The 18,598-nt window shown below is 40.2% G+C and overlaps 1 protein-coding gene across 1 annotated transcript in view; it reads right to left on the reverse strand.

Annotated features, from left to right (window-relative positions):
• Positions 1-18,598, reverse strand: part of CORIN (corin, serine peptidase) — a 141,980-nt gene that overhangs the window by 86,282 nt on the left and 37,100 nt on the right. Inside the window, exon 4 of the mRNA XM_063310346.1 lies at positions 7,103-7,313. Coding sequence (XP_063166416.1) covers positions 7,103-7,313 — 211 coding nt within the window. The remainder of the gene's footprint in view (positions 1-7,102; positions 7,314-18,598) is intronic.

Consider the following 18,598-nt stretch of genomic DNA (forward strand, 5'->3'; position numbering starts at 1 on the left):
TGTCCCGATCCCGGAACTGCCCCAGCCAGATACCCCGCCCTGTTCCCCAGATGACTGGGCGGCGCAACTAGCCACGGTTTGGCCCGTCATCCAGCTGGCCCTCTCAGACGCTCAAGCAACATACAAAAAAATTTGCAGACAACCACAGAGCAGCGCAGCCAAACTTCAAAGTGGGAGATAGAGTCTACCTCTCCACTAAATTCATCAAGTCCCCACAGCCCTCGAAGAAACTGGCACCCAAATTCATTGGCCTGTTCCCAATCAAAGAAATTATCAACCCAGTGACTTTCAAGTTGGAGCTACCCCACAACTTGAGGTGCATACACCCAGTGTTCCATTGTGCCCTACTGAAACAGTCACCCCTTCAAAATGGCACAACGAAACCCCCCCGCCCCCGCCCATCATGATAGATGGACAACAACATTTTGAAATAAAGGAGGTACTAGACTCCAGGAGGCTAAGGGGCACCTTACAGTACCTCGTCAAATGGAGACATTTTCTCCACCCGGAATGGGTCCAAGCGCAAAACGTTTCAGCAAAGCGGCTTGTCCAACGCTTCCACAAAGCATACCCTGACAAACCGGCACCTTAGAAATTTTTTGGGGGGGCAGCATGTCATGTTCCCCGTTGCAAGGCATATGTGCATCACAACGGGGAACATGCCTATCAGGAAGGAGGAAGGGATAACCATTATCCTTTAAGCACACAAACGCCTAAAACAATCACCAGGACAATAGAAGCACACCTCTGCCCGGACCTAAGAACCATTAACAGATCGGGGGAACTCCCACACATTACCCCGGGGGACACACCTGCACCGGACAAGGATGAGAAGACAAAGGAGACCAGCGGAGATCACCCAAATCGCCCATCGACAGACCCATACCACTTCAGATCGCCCATCCGGATCCAGCTTATGGGACAATGGGGGGTGGAGGAAGACAAGGTCCGCCACGCGGGTATAAATGGGGTACCCCGCTACCATGCCCGTATTCCCGTCTTTTTTCTACGTGTGCAATCTGCTTTCAATAAACCGGAAATCCTTAGACCCTCTAAGTGAGTCCGTGTCTTATTGGGAGTAAGGCTACCCTGACAGCTGAAGACATGTGACTGAACATTTGATATACTTGTTGTGTAGATTTCTGCCAGAATTTAAAAAAACTACCAACTTTTTACACATAAATGCAGGAGAAGAAAAGGGTTATGGGAAATGTTTAAGATAGTTCTGTATCACAACTCTAGAACTCTGAAAATAGTTCGAAATCACGGAGAAGTATCAGGTTAAAAGGTAATTGACATATCAAAGGAATCAAAAGTAAACATCAAGAACTAGCTATGGTGGGAATTGCTATGTAGCTATCGAGGATTCCTCGGGCATGGAAAAATAATTGAGCTTATATTCTATAATGTAAGCTGACACACATTTTTTAAGGAAAGATTTCTCAGATTTTACTAAATATTATCAACTTTCTTTCAGAACTGAGGCAGAGAGGTATTTGATGGAGAGTAAGTTGGAAGATGAGCACAAACTTTCAACCTCCACGTTGGAATAATAAATAGAAAGTGAGTATCTCCCATAATGACTTTTCAGAAAGAGAAAGACTGATGTCTCTCAGTCAAATGTGCTTGCTTGGATTTGGTAAGTGGGTTCAATTCTATACAGAGAGCAATTCCTACTCAACTCAATAAGTGGGCAAATCTGACAACTTGGAGGTATCTCATACATAGGGCAGTTGCTATTATCCGATCAATGTGATCTTCACATGGCTAAGTTTTTTTTTTTCCTATTTGTAAATATGTCACACCTTGACCACACCAGGTTCATAGTTATTGGCTTTTACTAGGCCTTATATCTGCTGTATCACAGTTTGTTTTCTTTCGGTTTTTGAGCTGATCTATGCCTGTGATAACATGTCTTGTCTCTTACATAGGGGAGGGCATAGAATCTGTCCAAGTAGATTGTGAAGAAAAGAAGGCAAAGTAGGAATTCCAGAGGTAATAGAAATTAACAGCAAAGGGGAAATAGGGGGCAAAGGGCCAGAGAGGACAATATTTGAGAAAAAGATATGCTATGCTATGATGATGGCATTGTTGGGAAGAAACAAGCGCTGAAATAAATGGAATGACCATTATGGACTTGTACACATTGATATAATCAAAAGCTATGGTGCAAAATACTGGAACAATCATCTCAGCCATTGCTTTGCCGTTATTAGGAACACACCCAAACCGGAACTGATCAGGATCCAGTATTCATGGAACCCAAGTCTGGAGGATTGGAATAAACAAAATTATTTACCTATAGTACCTGCTCCCAGAGAGCAACATAAAAGTGGGGTAAATTTGTGAGGGGAGGGGTAAGTTTCTTTTCAGCAGGAAGTTTGCTTTTATTCAGCTTTCAGCTTATGGATGCAGCCTCCATTGGTTGGATGGGTTCCTTACTCCAAAGATAGGTCATCATTAGATTTTGGAATGCTCCCCTATGTTGGGGCACACTGAGTCCTTCGCAAGTGGAAAATAAGGGTATGAGAAAGAAAAATGCTTTTTCCTTTCGTGCTGGCTGAGGAATTCTGGGAGTTCAAGCCCATTCATATTGAAGTCACTAAGGTTGAGAAACACTGCTCCAGAGAATATCAGGACTGTAGACTACTATGTCAAAAAAACATTCCAGAATATGGGAATGGAAGACCTCTTCTAAACTGTTGCTTCATGTGTCCATGAAGGCCATCAAGCTTGACAGAGGAAAATTTACCTTATTTCCACAAGAAACACATCAGTAACAACATAATAAACCTTTAAAGGATTGAATTACTAAATTACTCATGTTCATGATGAATGTGTTTTGATTTTTGTCAGTATGTGTAAGTTAATTCTTGACCATTATAGTTTGTTGTTTATTCGTTTAGTCGCTTCCGACTCTTCGTGACTTCATGGACCAGCCCACGCCAGAGCTTCCTGTCGGTCGTCAACACCCCCAGCTCCCCCAGGGATGAGTCCGTCACCTCTAGAATATCATCCATCCACCTTGCCCTTGGTCGGCCCCTCTTCCTTTTGCCCTCCACTCTCCCTAGCATCAGCATCTTCTCCAGGGTGTCCCGTCTTCTCATGATGTGGCCAAAGTATTTCAGTTTTGCCTTTAATATCATTCCCTCAAGTGAGCAGTCTGGCTTGATTTCCTGGAGGATGGACTGGTTTGACCTTCTTGCAGTCCAAGGCACCCTCAGGGTTTTCCTCCAACACCACAGTTACAGACTCCCATATCTGTAACCCAGTTCTCCATTTGACATACAGCACCTCCTTGTCAGCAGCCCTTACTGCTCCAACTTATATCTTGTTACTACTCTTTATCTGACACATACCCTAATTCCCAGGCACTTCAAGAAGCTTTTAATAACCTTATTCATGATGTGGTTCTCACTTGTCACTTCAGCACCATTTCTTGATAACTTTAAATCATGGGTCTGGTATTTCACAGGAACGAGTGGTGTGAGTCTCCTTTATTTTAAAACATTATGTTTTTACTATTTTATATCAAACTACTGAAATAAAACAGTAATCCTCTGATTAAGTGTATAAATTCCAATAAATGGAATGGAACTTAATTCTGAACAGACACGTATAGGCTTGTTACATGCTGGTGGTTATTGTGCTGGTGGTTTAACATAATTCTTTGAAGCCCAGCCAATATATCATTTAAGAAAAATCTGAATTTTGTATTAGTTCAGCAGATGTTGCTATGATTTTACATATGATATATATCTATCTTTCCCAATATGATAGGCTCCACATGTGTTAGGAATATGACCATAATTCCTAGAAATTCTTGCCTGCCTTTGACTACTAATGGTTAGGAACTTTGGAGGTTGATCCCAAAACATTTACAGAGCATCATGCTGGGGAAAGTTGCTAACGTCTGTGCTGATCAGAAAGCCCACAATTTTCCTTGCCTGCTTGACCTCAGTTTGAAATGCTCCTAACATAATTTTCTAAATGCTAAAAACAATAATAAAGGTAAGGATTAATACATGTAAGACTTATCAAAAATAATTTTCATTTGTTTTGGAAGGCATAAAACACAAAATATTAGAGCTATGAAATGAAAGAATGGGTTTAAGTTATCTGTGATAAACTTTGTCTAACACTCAGTACTATTAGTCACTGTTAACTAGTCTCATACTGAATATTATAGTCAGTTAACAGGTAACCAGTAATATCAAATCAGACATAAAATATTTATCAACTAATTTGTTCTTAAAGTTACAAAATAGCCCAACTTTTGCATAGGAGACTTTCAAGAAAAATGTTCAGGTCAAATTTGCTTAATCTTCAATGTTTCATTTTCTAACTCAAAGTCTTGTATCTGAACAGTACACTCCAGACATGTCTTTAAACAATGAAATGCATTAAAAATAGACTACTGCATTTAGTAAAGAATGGACCTTGTTTGGCCAATAAGGAAAGATGAACTTTGCCGATTTCGGTACTGGGACATATAAATTGTGAAGAAAGGGATGGTAAAATGACTCCAGACTTCCTTTGGTCCATTCCTTCCATCTTAAAAATAATGTTTTAAAGCCCAGATAGGAGCCATAGGGGAGGAGAGGCACAGAAGGAAGGAGGGAAAGAGAGGCTGCTATTTCTGCCACACCAACTCTTCCTCGGCTGTCATCCCAAGTTAGCTATTGCTTCAGTCAGTAGCATCCCCTCTTCCTCCTCTCCTCCGTCAGTGAAGAGATCCTTTGTGGTGACTATGGAAGCAAGGTGAGAGCCTTGTGGGCTTGAACTCTTTGCTGCTGTGGCAGAAATAGGGAAAACACATGTGTGTGACCCTTCTCACTTCCTCCCACCCACCGTCAATTTACACAGCTGGGGAGATGGAATCTTGGGGCCCAGAAAGTTTTAGTTCTGGCACTTTTTTTAGAACTTCACATGGTTAATGTACCAATCAAAGAGAATATTTGTAGCTCAGGGTTGAACTGTGGAGTCTCTGGTGCTCTCTGAGCCTTGTTGTTTTCTTGCAGACGTTTCGTTGCCAGACTAGGCAACATCTTCAGTGCAAGTCGCACTGAAGATATTGTCTAGTCCGGCAGTGAAACGTCTGCAAGAAAACAACAAGGCTCAGAGAGCACCAAGGACTCCGCATGGTTAATGACTGATGATTGACCCACCCACATCAGTGAGACTGAAAAACAAAGATTCCTGTCAGAGACAAGAACTGGTGTTCTGGTAATGTATCATCCCAAGACAGAGAAAAAAGAAGTCAAGGTTTACTAAAAAAAAAAAAAAAAAATCTGGTCTCCACATGACAAAATGTGCAATAATCCCAAATCTATGTACCTGGGAAGTTAGCTCTAGTGAAGTCAGTAGGGCAACTTTGGATGATACCCAGATAAATGCAGTATTGTACTTAACATCTCTGTGCAATAACTGTGGCTACACTGAGGAACATCCCATCAAGTAATCATATAAAATGAGTAATTGCATGAAAATATTATTTGTGAATCAGGGCTAATCATGATGCAAATGAGCAAGTATTTTTCACTTTTGGAGTATATATCTTCATGTTCTGCTAACACAGACAAGTCAACCTACTGCAATGTTTGCATTCCATCACAGTGTCAGATGTTCTTAACATGAGTGTGGCCAAACTACCCAGAAAGGCAGAAGGGAACTATGGCTTTCTGAATTGCCTGCTATGGCTAGTACATTGGATTGTTCAAAATAATTCATGGTGTATATTCCCAGAGCTTCTTGACATATAAATCCTCATTGGATGATAGAGGGAGAGCAGACAAGGAGACCTGATTATGAGGAACCAGACCTTGGTATCAAAGAATCATGCCGTCCTGCTGCTAATTTTGCAATAGTAGACTCTGTACTAATGTGGAGTTTTGATTGGCCCACAAAAGCACCAGTGCTACTGGATTAAAAGCCAAACAGATGAAAGGTGCAGAAATGCAGGTTGCTTGGAAAAGCTGTTGGCATTTCTTTGTTTTTGCTCGGACCAAGCCACTAGGTTACCATGGTAATTGAGTACTTTCTTAAGTATCGGCAGGGTGAAGAGGTCAAACTTAATTGTCCTCAGTTTGGGTGTTAATAGCTGCATTGCCTGGGGGAGGGCAGCTTGCCTGGGCTTGTTTAGTTTTGCTTTTGCAGCCTCTCAGCTCAGTCTTCTCTGAGCACGTGTGAATGCACAGCTTGAAAATGTGTTTTTGTGTTTTCTGTAAATAAATTTACTTTTATAGAAATGCCTGGTGTGCGATTTTTCTGATCTCTTGGGCCAAACACTTTCCAGCACTCTGACAAAAGCCCCTTAGGAGAGATGCTCTATTCAGGAGTAGACTGTTTTTGTCAGATAGTCTGGATCTTGCCACTGGAGCTGTACTAGAACATCTTCCTTAACAACCCAATTTCATGTACTTCCCTGTCTTGACTGCAAGTCTTACAGTGTCTGCTTCCCCAAAAACCTTGTCTCTTGCTTGGGCCTGATAATACATTACGCTTTGCCACTATACTTTAAAACTTGGACCACACTAGAACTATGTGGGCTTGTATTTATTTTTATCCAAATTCTTTTGCTAAAGTTTGTGGGCCAAGGAATCATTTGATTAGGACTAACGTTGTAAGAATGTGAACTTTCTGGAGTGCAGCTATTAAAGGTGCAAGAATACCATCTTCAACTAGACAACAGCTAACTCAGATAGGAAATAATTCATTTATACAGGAGCGTTTGTAGAAGACAACAATTGGTTTCAATAGCCTTTTTCAAAATGCTGTATTATTCATTCTGCCATTAAATTTAATGGGGATTAGCAGCATCTGTGCCAAAATCACAACCCATAATCACTAATAAGATTATTCACCAAGCTTGCTTTAATTCAAGGTAGTATAATACTACAAACAGGTTCTTCCTAAACAAACATGCTATAAAGTACTCCTTGCAGCTATTTTTTCCTGGCAATCTTCTGTTGTAAACAGGCTCAGCTGTGAGTTTCATCCAAAAGGTTGCAAAGCTGAACACCATACTGCGTTGCCATGATTAGGTATGCATCAATCTGCTGTAACCACTTTTAATCACTAACTAACTTTGGCTCCCAAATACCTGTTGTCACCATTACTGACGCACTCAGGAAGAGCAAGGCTACATCCGAACAGCATAATGTGTTGATAACAGCCAAGGCGGTTGAGATAACCAAAGAACTTGAGAAATTTTTCCATTTCAATGCTTCTGACAATGGAAAGAACTGATGTTAGAGTAGTCTGGTTATATGGCAGCATTTCACACTGGCTGTAGCTGATGTTTATGCATAAACCTGTGAAATAAGAACATGTTTGTGAGAGATACTAAAAGCAGGATTCTACTGAAAGCTAAAAGTCACTAGCTAGCTCAAAACATACGAAGCAGCTACTTTAACAACTATATTATTTTACTATGGATATCTGATGCTGCCCTTTCACCTAAAAGTTACAAAGGCAATTCACATCAGTTGAAATAGAAAAAACTTTAGAAGTCAATAAAATAATTAGAACATGCAAACAACATAGCAATCATGTAATTGAAAGGGCAAAATAAGGAAGTTTTTCTCTCAAAGCTAAGAAAGGTTTAGCCGACTGTAATTCTGGACCAAATATTCCACAATTTGGAATGACACAGAAGAAAGGCCTTTCTCGTATGTCCAAGTGGGTCTCTATAGGCACTGACACCTTCATTGGCAAGTAACTGGATCATTGATTTGGTTTTGCAGTTTTTGAAGGTATTGTGATGTTGATCACGTCATTTCCAGTCTCTCTCTTACAGATTTATACCATGCAATTTTCTTTTTCAGTATTCGTGCTCCCTGAATTGATCTTTCTCTTGAACTATTCACTATAGTCTTCATTTATCTTTCCTATATAGTCACAGGAGCTAAGATACATTCAGTATATAGATCAAATTAACGCTAATTATCAGCTGGTAATTTTTGCCCTCTCAGCCAACCTGGAAAGGTCCTTTTCAGAATTATCAGTTTTCCTGAGTGCTTTGAACTCTTAGTAATGTGCTACTCACCCCAATTTCAGATTATATTTAGATCAAATTAGAAATTGATACATGAAATAATATCAATTTCTAATACAGATCCTTTGGTCTTATAAAGCTTAAGTACAAATATATATAATGATACGCATGTATCATGGTAGAAGAAAACATGACATCTTCTAACACTTAGGTTCCCTGTAGTAATTAAGTACACTTTAACATGCAAACACACAGGGATGTGGTAGACTGGGGACCTAGTTCCCATATGTGGATCCACCACCTACAATACTCCTGTACCTTTTCCCAAGATCCCAAGAAGTTCCCAAGAACTTCCTCAGTAAGTTCCACCACAAGTCCACTTTATTCCAGAGAAGTCCTTCCCTGTGCTATTCACCCTTGGGTAAAATGGAAATCCTTCTTTGCCTTTGCTCAGTAGCTTAGCCACACACAGAGAATATGCTAAAGTTAAAGCTATTTTGGCATGAAAGTACCAAGTTAGTAAAGGAAGTCAAGTTTTTTTATTGTTATCATGTACATAAAGATTACAGAAGTGGTCAGGTATTGAAAGACAAAGTGAGAAAAAAAATTCAAAAATAACAATAGATTCTGCAAGGCCCATCTCAGTGGATGTTCTTCCACCAGGAATACACACACACCCAAACACAATAAAACAGCCGACAACAAAGGTACAGCTCAGATCTTTGCCTACAAAACAAAATTATGGTTCTAATTTTCTTCTAGTTTGCACTGGTTCCTAAATTACAATGTATTGTTTATTTCTCCTATTCCAAATTGCAGGGAATCGGGGCTTTGTTCATCTGGCTTTGAGCCAGCCAAGAAAATGCTGCTGTTCTTCCTGTGAAAGACAAAGTACAAGAAAGGTAAAAATGGAGCAGGTCCTCCTGTTCTTTTGAAAACTTCTCACTCCTGACTGGTTGCTCAGAAAGAGTTTCCCAGGCTTTATTGGATTCTGCTCATCATCTGGATTGACAAATTAGATTTGATTGACTGGTCAGGCTGAAGCTTTCCTTTCACTCTTTCACGTCTGAACTTCTTTGGATGGGAATTCTCCCCATCCGCTTCAGCCAGGAAGGAGGTCCTTTTAAAGGGAAGTTTGGGCCCATTGGTAGAGCAGCAGCAGAGGCTGCTGTTTTTTTCATACCTTGCAAATTATATCTGGGGAAATTATTTTCGAGTATACATGTTCCATGAAATATGTCACATTGGTTATTTTTAATGACAATGTTAAATTATATTAACTACAGGACATTTATTTTCATTAATTAAAAAATTGGAAACGGTTGTTATTGGGACTGCAACATGCAGGAAACAATATAATGCTTTTCTCTCCCATTTTGATTCACAAAAAATGTGCCCAGATAATGCAATTAATGTTGAGGGAAACAACAACAACCCTCCATTACAGAAATATGGCACAGGAGGAACATTTGTCCCCCCCAATGTGAAAGGTGAAAGGTTCCCGGTGCAAGTACCCAGTCATGTCTGACCCTTTGGGGGGACACCACTTTCGCCCCCTAATGTATTCCAATCCAAATAATAACTAGGATACCCACAATTAGTTTTAGTTCGCTTAATCTTGACTTTATTGTGAGAAGCGTATTTAAAATAAAATACAATAATCTTATATTCTTTAGAACTTGTTTGGTTATGATGATGTTGCTTTGCCAAGAAAGCAGAATTCTTCTCATGATTTCTTGTACTTAGAAATCTAGTTTACAACTTAACAAAAATTCATTTCTTGCACAATTCTGTCAATTTCCACTCAGAAAACAAAGTCCTGTTAAATTTAATGGGTCTCAAGTAAGCTGTAAAGGATTGCTGTTTTAGTTTAATTAGAAACTTTTAACACTTGTACGAGTTCTTTTTTAACCCTATATAGTGAGACCTTTTAAAGTGAAAACTAATTATTCCTCCTCCTCGTCCTCCATCTTTTCACATTCCTCCATTTATATCCAAGTTTGCAGGATATCGAAGTCCTTTGAATAGACTACTTCATGGTTGTTTTTGAATTAACACATGGATAACATATTTATTTCAACAATGTCTCCTGAGGGATTTAGATGTTTAAGTTAATATTTTATGTGATATTTTTAAAGTTGAAAATTCAGGGATCACCCCTTGTTCTATAAACCTCCCTCCACTTGTTGCTTAATAAAATATTTATAATAAACTTGCTCAGGATCCTTTCTCCAGAGACACTAGAAGGTCAAGGAATGCAAAGCTTTTGGATTATGGAATTTGAGAATCTAAATTCAGGGGATTTGTCCTCGTATGGCTTTTCTGAAAAAACATAAAGCCATCTTGCAGACCCAGGACACACACAGACAGCCAGTTTAACAAGCCTTCCTGTCTTGTGTGAGGCAGCACAAAAGTATGCCAGCATAGCCACCAGTTTCCTTTCTGCCTTGGTAACAAGGCCATTGAATGGTGCTACTCTGTAGGAGTCTATTTAACTAGGGGTATTATCTAAATTTTGGCAAACACGTGAGTGTTCTCTACATTATTCCAGAGATAATTTGTCCTGACCAAATGAGAGATAAAACTCAACTCCAGTTTCTCCCCTCCTATTTCCTACCTTATGTCCTGTCCCTACCCCTTCCCACTATTGACTAAAGTATCTTTGGTGAACAAGACAGACCTTCTGCATGTTTGCAACCATCCTTTGGAAGCTCTGTGTGCAGAAATGTGCAGTGTCCCACAGTGGAAGGTCAGGGATGCTGGGGTGCCTGGAATGGGCCCCTCTAGCTGGAACAGCAGGGAATGTTATGGCACCACAGCTATCTAAACTCTGCCAGGCAGCCTGGAACATCCTGTGCATTCTTTTGCTATATCAGTTCTCTGCTGCTCACTCTGTAGCATGCTCCATCACCTTCTCTGTCACTTTTTTTCGCTCTAACGTTCTCTCCTTGGCTGCTCTTGTTTGATCAGTCTTTCATATTTACCCATACTGTATTTCTGTCTCTCACACACTCTCTTTTGCCCTTTCACATGTCCACCTGCTCTACAACTCACTCCTTTACTTGTTCTATTGCCTTCTCTTAATCTACTGCTTGCTCCATCACTTGCTCCTTCATCTTTTCCCACTCCGCTGCCCTCTCTCATTCCATATCTGCACTTACTCAGAAGGGTCTCACAGGCCCTGGAATTGCAGATGTGGTCTCAAAGGAAAGCAACATGGCTGTTTCACTTCATTTTAAGAAGCAAGGGCACATATTTGCTTCACGAAGTAGCTCTGAATGTGTGCTTGGCATGACCCTTTGTCAAAGCAGAGCATCCCCTTCAAGCATTGCACAGCTGTTATTATTAAGAACATAGTACTAGTACTAACACACTTACTTAGTGTGCATTTACTTCTAAGTACAAAACAAAGCAATAAAAATATAACACAGTATAGACCAATATCAACATTATAACAATCAATTTAAAACATTTCCTATTACCAGCACAACCATAATTTAAAATCCATATGAAATACTGATTCTAAGCCTGCTGTATTTGTTTATTTCTTGCAACTATCTGTATGCCATCTACTCCCTAGACTCTAGGAAGATTGTAATGCTAAAAACATAAAAATACAATACATATAATAAAATCAAAATAAGTATGTTTTCCTCCGATGATGTCAACTATTGAGAACATCCAATTTGAAGGTTCTGCAAAATAGCACTTCTTGCATGACAGTTGGATTGGGGCCATCCTGACCTCAGGGGCCGGGGCAGAACATGCAACAGGGAGGGTGCTGATGATCATGAAGCTATCTTCCAGGCCATCCTCTCCTTGAGTTCTTGAAGGTGAATATCTGCAGCACACCCTACAGCCTGGATTTAAGCTAATCTTTATTTGCATAAACATTTCAGTTGGTTTGTTAAAAGCAAAAACGTTACTATCTTTTATAACTATGTCAAGTGAATCAAGATACCACATGTCAAGGAGGTCCTCAATGTATTACTTGGTACAGACTAAGATACTGCTTTGTGTACCACAAATATGCATGTTTGTCATTGCTGTGTTGCCATTATTATTCATTAATAAGGGAGAAGATATCTAAGGTACTTCTAGCGGTAATATTGAAAATTAGTCCTCATAGACACAGGCAAACATTAAGGTAATAAAACTCAACAGCCATAATTTCAGTTTCTAAAGGTAACAGTCTTAATTATGATTCCATAAATATATGAGTGATGGGAATCATACTCAATATATGCTGTCACATCTGTTTATGTATTGTTTTAATGTGATAGTGTTACTTAAAGATATACTTTGCAATCTATTTTTTGTTTTGATTGCCCAGAATATCGTTTCAGATATGTAGAATGTTATTTCCAAGTGGGAATTTTAGTTTTACCTTTTTCGCTGTATCAGTAAACTACTTAGACAAATTGTGTCCACTCATATTTGAATCACTGTACTGAATATATTTCCACCAGATGTCTATCTTGTTGGAAGAAAAAAAAACATTCAAACACAAAATGTTCTTGCATGAAAAAACAAAGTTTGCAGAAGGAAACTGTCTGACATTGCACAATGTGAGGTTGTCAGGGTTATAACTCAATTTAATCAAACCAATATTCACCATAGAGGTTCAAGAGCAAAACTGGGTAATCTTTCCCCCAGGACTTCTTTGATCCCAGTTGGAGCAAGAGGAAATAGAAAATGATGATGCTCCAAAAGAAAAATTACTGTCATGAGGACTATTGTGTTTAATTCTCTGCCAAAAGAAGATGCTTATTATTCTCAAAAGAGCTTGGTCTTTTGCCCAAGTACAAATCATCATTCTCTAAGAATGCAGTGCTTATGGACCATCCTGAATACCTGTAGTAATCTCAGTAGCTACTCTTGTGAACACTTTGTCACTTGTAAGCACATTTTAGTTCTATGATCTCCCAGTTGCCCCAAGTAACTTCAAACTTCTATCTGTTCCATGATTTCTAGCCAAGTGATCCATAACTATTTACTGACCTTAGGGTTTGTTTGGGGTAGGTTTTTTTTTTTTTTGCATATTGCTAAGGTTTAAAAGAAATTATTGAGTAACATAATATGTCTCATCTATGCTTGGAGGCTCTGCTAAGCACTATTTACTTATTTCAGGATTAGAATAGCCGGTATAGCTAATTATTATAAATGCACATTAGCAGGTGTAATGACCTTCATAATTATCCCGTTACATTGACTGAGTTGAAATTTGTATGAACTTTGGCTTTATCACTGTAACTATTATCTGCACAATTCAATGCAAACTCATACAAACTGAGTAGTCCCATTGTATTCAGTGAAGCTGATCCCTTGAGGTTGGACTCCTACCTCACCTGACTGTTAAAGGTAGCAGGGAGGGGACTGGGAGATGGATCCAGGCTTAGTCAACCCTTCTTGAGGACCAGGGAGGTTCCAGAAGCACTGAAAGGGCACTGGTCTGCCCACACTTCAAGTTGTTGTTGTTAGTTGCCGTCAAGTCGCTTACAACTCATGGCAACCCTATGTATAACAGAACGAAGTGCTGTTCGGTCTTGCGCCATGTGCCTGACTGTTCCAATGTTTGCATCCATTCTTGCTGTAATTGTATCAGTTCATTGCATTGAAGGTCCTCCTCTTCTCTGCTGGCCCTCAACTTTACCAAACATGATGTCCTTTTCAAGCGATCGGTCTTTCCTGACGATGTGCCCAAAGTATGAGAGTCTAAGCCTAGTTAGCTTCACCTCTAGGGAACATTCTGGTTGTGTTTGTCGTACTGTGGTGGCTTGGGTGTGGCTATGATGCTGGAAGCTGTGCCACCAGTGGTTCTACTACCAAAAGAGTCACCCATGGTGGACAGGTTTCAGCAGAGCTTCCAGACCAAGAACAGACTAGGGAGCAAGGCCTGGCAATCTACTCCCAAAAACATGCCAATGAAAACCCTATGGATTACAACAGAACACTCTTCAAGAAGCATCTTTAACTCCATGGTCAGTCTCATGGAAGGCTTGTACCAGAACCTGGATGAAGGGAGTGTGACCGTCCTTCTCTTGCACACTTACTCTACATCTACATCATCTGCTGCTTGTGCCTTGAGCACCAATCATTGCTTTTCTTCCTTCACCTTAGATAAAATCCTTTATTTTACATTTCTGTGTCACCAAAGGAATTACAACACTGCAAACATACAGCTATCCTATACACACAGAACACATCTTGAAGTAATACAGACAACTGTTTCAGAAAGTTATGGAAAATTCTTATTGTCTCCTTTCTCTCTCTCTCTCTCTCTCTCTTCCATTTTGCCACTTTATAAAATCTCTCATAAAGATAGAGAAATGAGTTCTGCAGGGAGAAAGAAATGGGAGGAGAGTTAAGTAAGAAATGTATTCTTATACACAACAATGCCTCAACTTTTTTTTTTTGCTCAATTTCGTGCCATTAAGAATAAAACATTGGAAATATTTTTTTTTAAAAAGTCTGTATTTGTATAGTAGTAAGGAGTCATAGCTAATTGCTTTGTGCTGTTTAATTGTCCATGCAAGTAATGCAATGGAATGACAAGCATGTTATATGTGAAACCGAAATAACACATATTAGAATTGGCAGGCATTACCAAAAACATCTGTAAGAATTATTTGCCACAATGAGTTTCCAGTCAGAATTTCTGTAGGGGAACTTTTTTGTGATGATCAAGTTGAAAACATGTTTTAAGCCATGGCTTGTTGAATAAGCCAGAAGAAGCTGGGGTCAGATACTGCAATAAGTCACAAACTATGGTACACAAACCACAATAGTTTACTTTTTGTACCATGTTAAGCCCAAAACCAAGCATACTGCCTTATGGCTTAAATTAGAACCATGTGTGAACTCTATCTACACTTTTGTTGTTGTTTATTCGTTCAGTCGCTTCTGACTCTTCGTGACTTCATGGACCAGCCCACGCCAGAGCTTCTTGTCAGTCGTCACCACCCCCAGGTCCCTCAGGGACGAGTCCGTCACCTCTAGAATATCATCCATCCATCTTGCCCTTGGTCAGCCCCTCTTCCTTTTGCCCTCCACTCTTCCTAGCATCAGCATCTTCTCCAGGGTGTCCTGTCTTCTCATTATGTGGCCAAAGTATTTCAGTTTTGCCTTTAATATCATTCCCTCAAGTGAGCAGTCTGGCTTTATTTCCTGGAGGATGGACTGGTTTGATCTTCTTGCAGTCCAAGGCACTCTCAGAATTTTCCTCTAACACCACAGTTCAAAAGCATCTACCTTCCTTCTCTCAGCCTTCCTTATGGTCCATATGTTACTACATTGCTTTAACTATGCGGACCTTTGTTGTCAGTGTGATGTCTCTGCTCTTAACTATTTTATCGAGATTTGTCATTGCTCTTCTCCCAAAGATTAAGCGTCTTCTGATTTCCTGACTGCAGTCAGCAACTACAGTAATCTTCGCACCTAGAAATACAAAGTCTTTCACTGCCTCTACATTTTCTCCCTCTATTTCCCAGTTATTAATCAAGCTGGTTGCCATAAACTTGGTTTTTTTGAGGTTTAGCTGCAAGCCAGCTTTTGCACTTTTGTCTTTCACCTTCATCATAAGGCTCCTCAGTTCCTCTTTGCTTTCAGCCATCAAAGTGGTATCATCTGCATATCTGAGATTGTTAATGTTTCTTCCAGCGATTTTAACTCCAGCCTTGGATTCCTCAAGCCCAGCATGTCGCATGATGTGTTCTGCATACAAGTTGAATAGGTAGGGTGAGAGGATACAGCCCTGCTGTACTCCTTTCCCAATCTTAAACCAGTCCGTTGTTCCGTGGTCTGTTCTTACTGTTGCTACTTGGTCGTTATACAGATTCTTCAGGAGGCATACAAGATGACTTGGTATCCCCATACCCCTAAGAACTTGCCACAATTTGTTCTGGTCCACACAGTCAAAGGCTTTAGAATAGTCAATAAAACAGAAATAGATGTTTTTCTGAAACTCCCTGGCTTTTTCCATTATCCAGCGGATATTGGCAATTTGGTCCCTAGATCCTCTGCCTTTTCTAAACCCAGCTGGTACATCTGGCAATTCTCGCTCCATGAATTGCTGAAGTCTACCTTGCAGGATCTTGAGCATTACTTTACTGGCATGTGAAATGAGTGCCACTGTTCGATAGTTTGAACATTCTTTAGAGTTTCCCTTTTTTGGTATGGGGATATAAGTTGATTTTTTCCAGTCTGATGGCCATTCTTGTGTTTTCCAAATTTGCTGGCATATAGCATGCATTACCTTGACAGCATCATCTTGCAAGATTTTGAACAGTTCATCTGGGATGCCGTCGTCTCCTGCTGCCTTGTTATTAGCAATGCTTCTTAAGGCCCATTCTACCTCACTCTTCAGGATGTCTGGCTCTAGCTCACTGACCACACCGTCAAAGCTATCCCCGATATTGTTATCCTTCCTATGCAAGTCTTCCGTATATTCTTGCCACCTTTTCTTGATCTCTTCTTCTTCTGTTAGGTCCTTGCCAACTTTGTTTTTGATCATACCCATTTTGACCTGGAATTTACCTCCAATGGTTCTAATTTTCTGGAAGAGGTCTCTTGTCCTTCCTATTCTATTGTCTTCTTCCACTTCCGCGCATTGCTTGTTTAAAAATAATTCCTTATCTCTTCTGGCTAACCTCTGGAATGTTGCATTTAATTGGGCATATCTCCCCCTATTGCTATTGCCTTTTGCTTTCCTTCTTTCTTGGGCTACTTCTAGTGTCTCAGCAGACAGCCATTTTGCCTTCTTGGTTTTCTCTTTCTTTGGGATGTATTTTGTTGCCGCCTCCTGAACAATGTGGCGAATTTCTGTCCAGAGTTCTTCCGGGACCCTATCTACTAAGTCCAGTCCCTTAAATCAATTCTTCACCTCCACTGCATATTCCTTAGGAATATTAGTGAGCTCATATCTAGCTGATCTGTGGGTCTTCCCTAATCTCTTTAGTCTGATCCTAAATTGTGCAAGAAGAAGTTCGTGATCGGAACTACAGGCAGCTCCAGGTCTTGTTTTTACCGACTGTATAGGTGTCCGCCACCTTTGGCTGCAAAGGATGTAGTCAATCTGATTTCGGTGATGTCCATCTGGTGAAGTCCATGTATAAAGCCGTCTCTTAGGTTGCTGGAAGAGAGTGTTTGTTATGCAGAGTGAGTTGTCTTGGCAAAATTCTATCAGCCTATGTCCTGCTTCGTTTTGTTCTCCCAGGCCATGCTTACCTGCTCTACTTCAGCTTCTTCAGCGTCTGTGGTCGGGGCATATATTTGGATCACTGTGATGTTAGATGGCTTGCCCTGAATTCAAATTGAGATCATTCTATCGTTTTTTGGATTGTATCCAAGCACTGCTTTAGCCACTTTGCTATTAATTATGAAGGCTACTCCATTTCTTCTGTGGTCCTCTGGTGGTCATTTGATGTGAAGTGGCCCATTCCAGTCCATTTCAGTCCACTGATGCCCAGAATGTCTGTCTTTAATCTTGACATCTCACCAATAACCACATCCAATTTGCCCTGGCTCATAGATCTTACATTCCAGGTTCCAATGGTGTGTTGATCCTTAGAACATCGGATTTGCCATTCACCACCAGCACCGTCGGCCGCTAGCCGTCCTTTCGGCTTTGAGCTAGCTGTGTCATCACGTCTGGGGCTAGTTGAACTCATCCTCTGTTCCTCCCCAGTAGCATTTTGACCATCTTCTGACCTGGGGGTCTCATCTTCCGATGGTATACCGACATATCTCTGGTTGTACTGATCCATTTAGTTTTCACGTCAAGAATACTGGGGTGGGTTGCCATTACCTTCCCCAGGGATCGCATTTAGTCTGACCTCTCTGTCATGACCCTCCCATCTTGGGTGGCCCTTCATGGTTTAGCTCATGGCATCATTGAGGTGCTCAAGCTCCAGCACCATGACAAGGTAACAATCCTTTGCTGAAGATCTACACTTTACAAATGCAAATAGTGTTAGATAAAATAAAGAGCTTTGTGGCCTGGGTGTCCTTATGTATTGTTCCTCAGTCAACCAAACTAGTTGCATGGTAAATGCACTTTTATTAGAGGTTTCAAGCTATTTACCATATTATGCAATGTCCCAAATCTCATTATGAAATTGAACACTTATGAGCAAGTTCAACTTTTCGTAACTCATTAGAGAAATCTGTAGCCCTTCACAGCAACACAGCCCATCTCCTGTTCTCTTTTAGTATTTGTGTCCTCGATATAATGGATTTCTTAAACCTCTAGTGAGATATATGTACAGTATCAAGTAACCAAGAAACAAAGCTTCTGAATTTACAGGGATGGCGATATAGTCAAACCAAATGATGACATTATAGAAGAGCAATATAAGAGCTTCATCTCAAAAAAACCAAGCATGGGAAAGTGGTAAGTAAACAATAACACAAGCATTAAAATGTACACTCTGGGATTATGATTTACAGTACATGTTCTTTCTAAGGAAAACCCCAAATAAGTTCAGTAAAAGCCAGAATTAAGAATGTTTACTACAGGGTATCTAGTTGCACAATTGTCATGAGTGCCGTTGAGCTGAAGACATCAGCGCAATGGCACACATGACAATAACAAGGAAACAGGGG

Source organism: Candoia aspera, chromosome 8 (assembly GCF_035149785.1).
Source record: "Candoia aspera isolate rCanAsp1 chromosome 8, rCanAsp1.hap2, whole genome shotgun sequence".
Classification (NCBI taxonomy): domain Eukaryota; kingdom Metazoa; phylum Chordata; class Lepidosauria; order Squamata; family Boidae; genus Candoia; species Candoia aspera.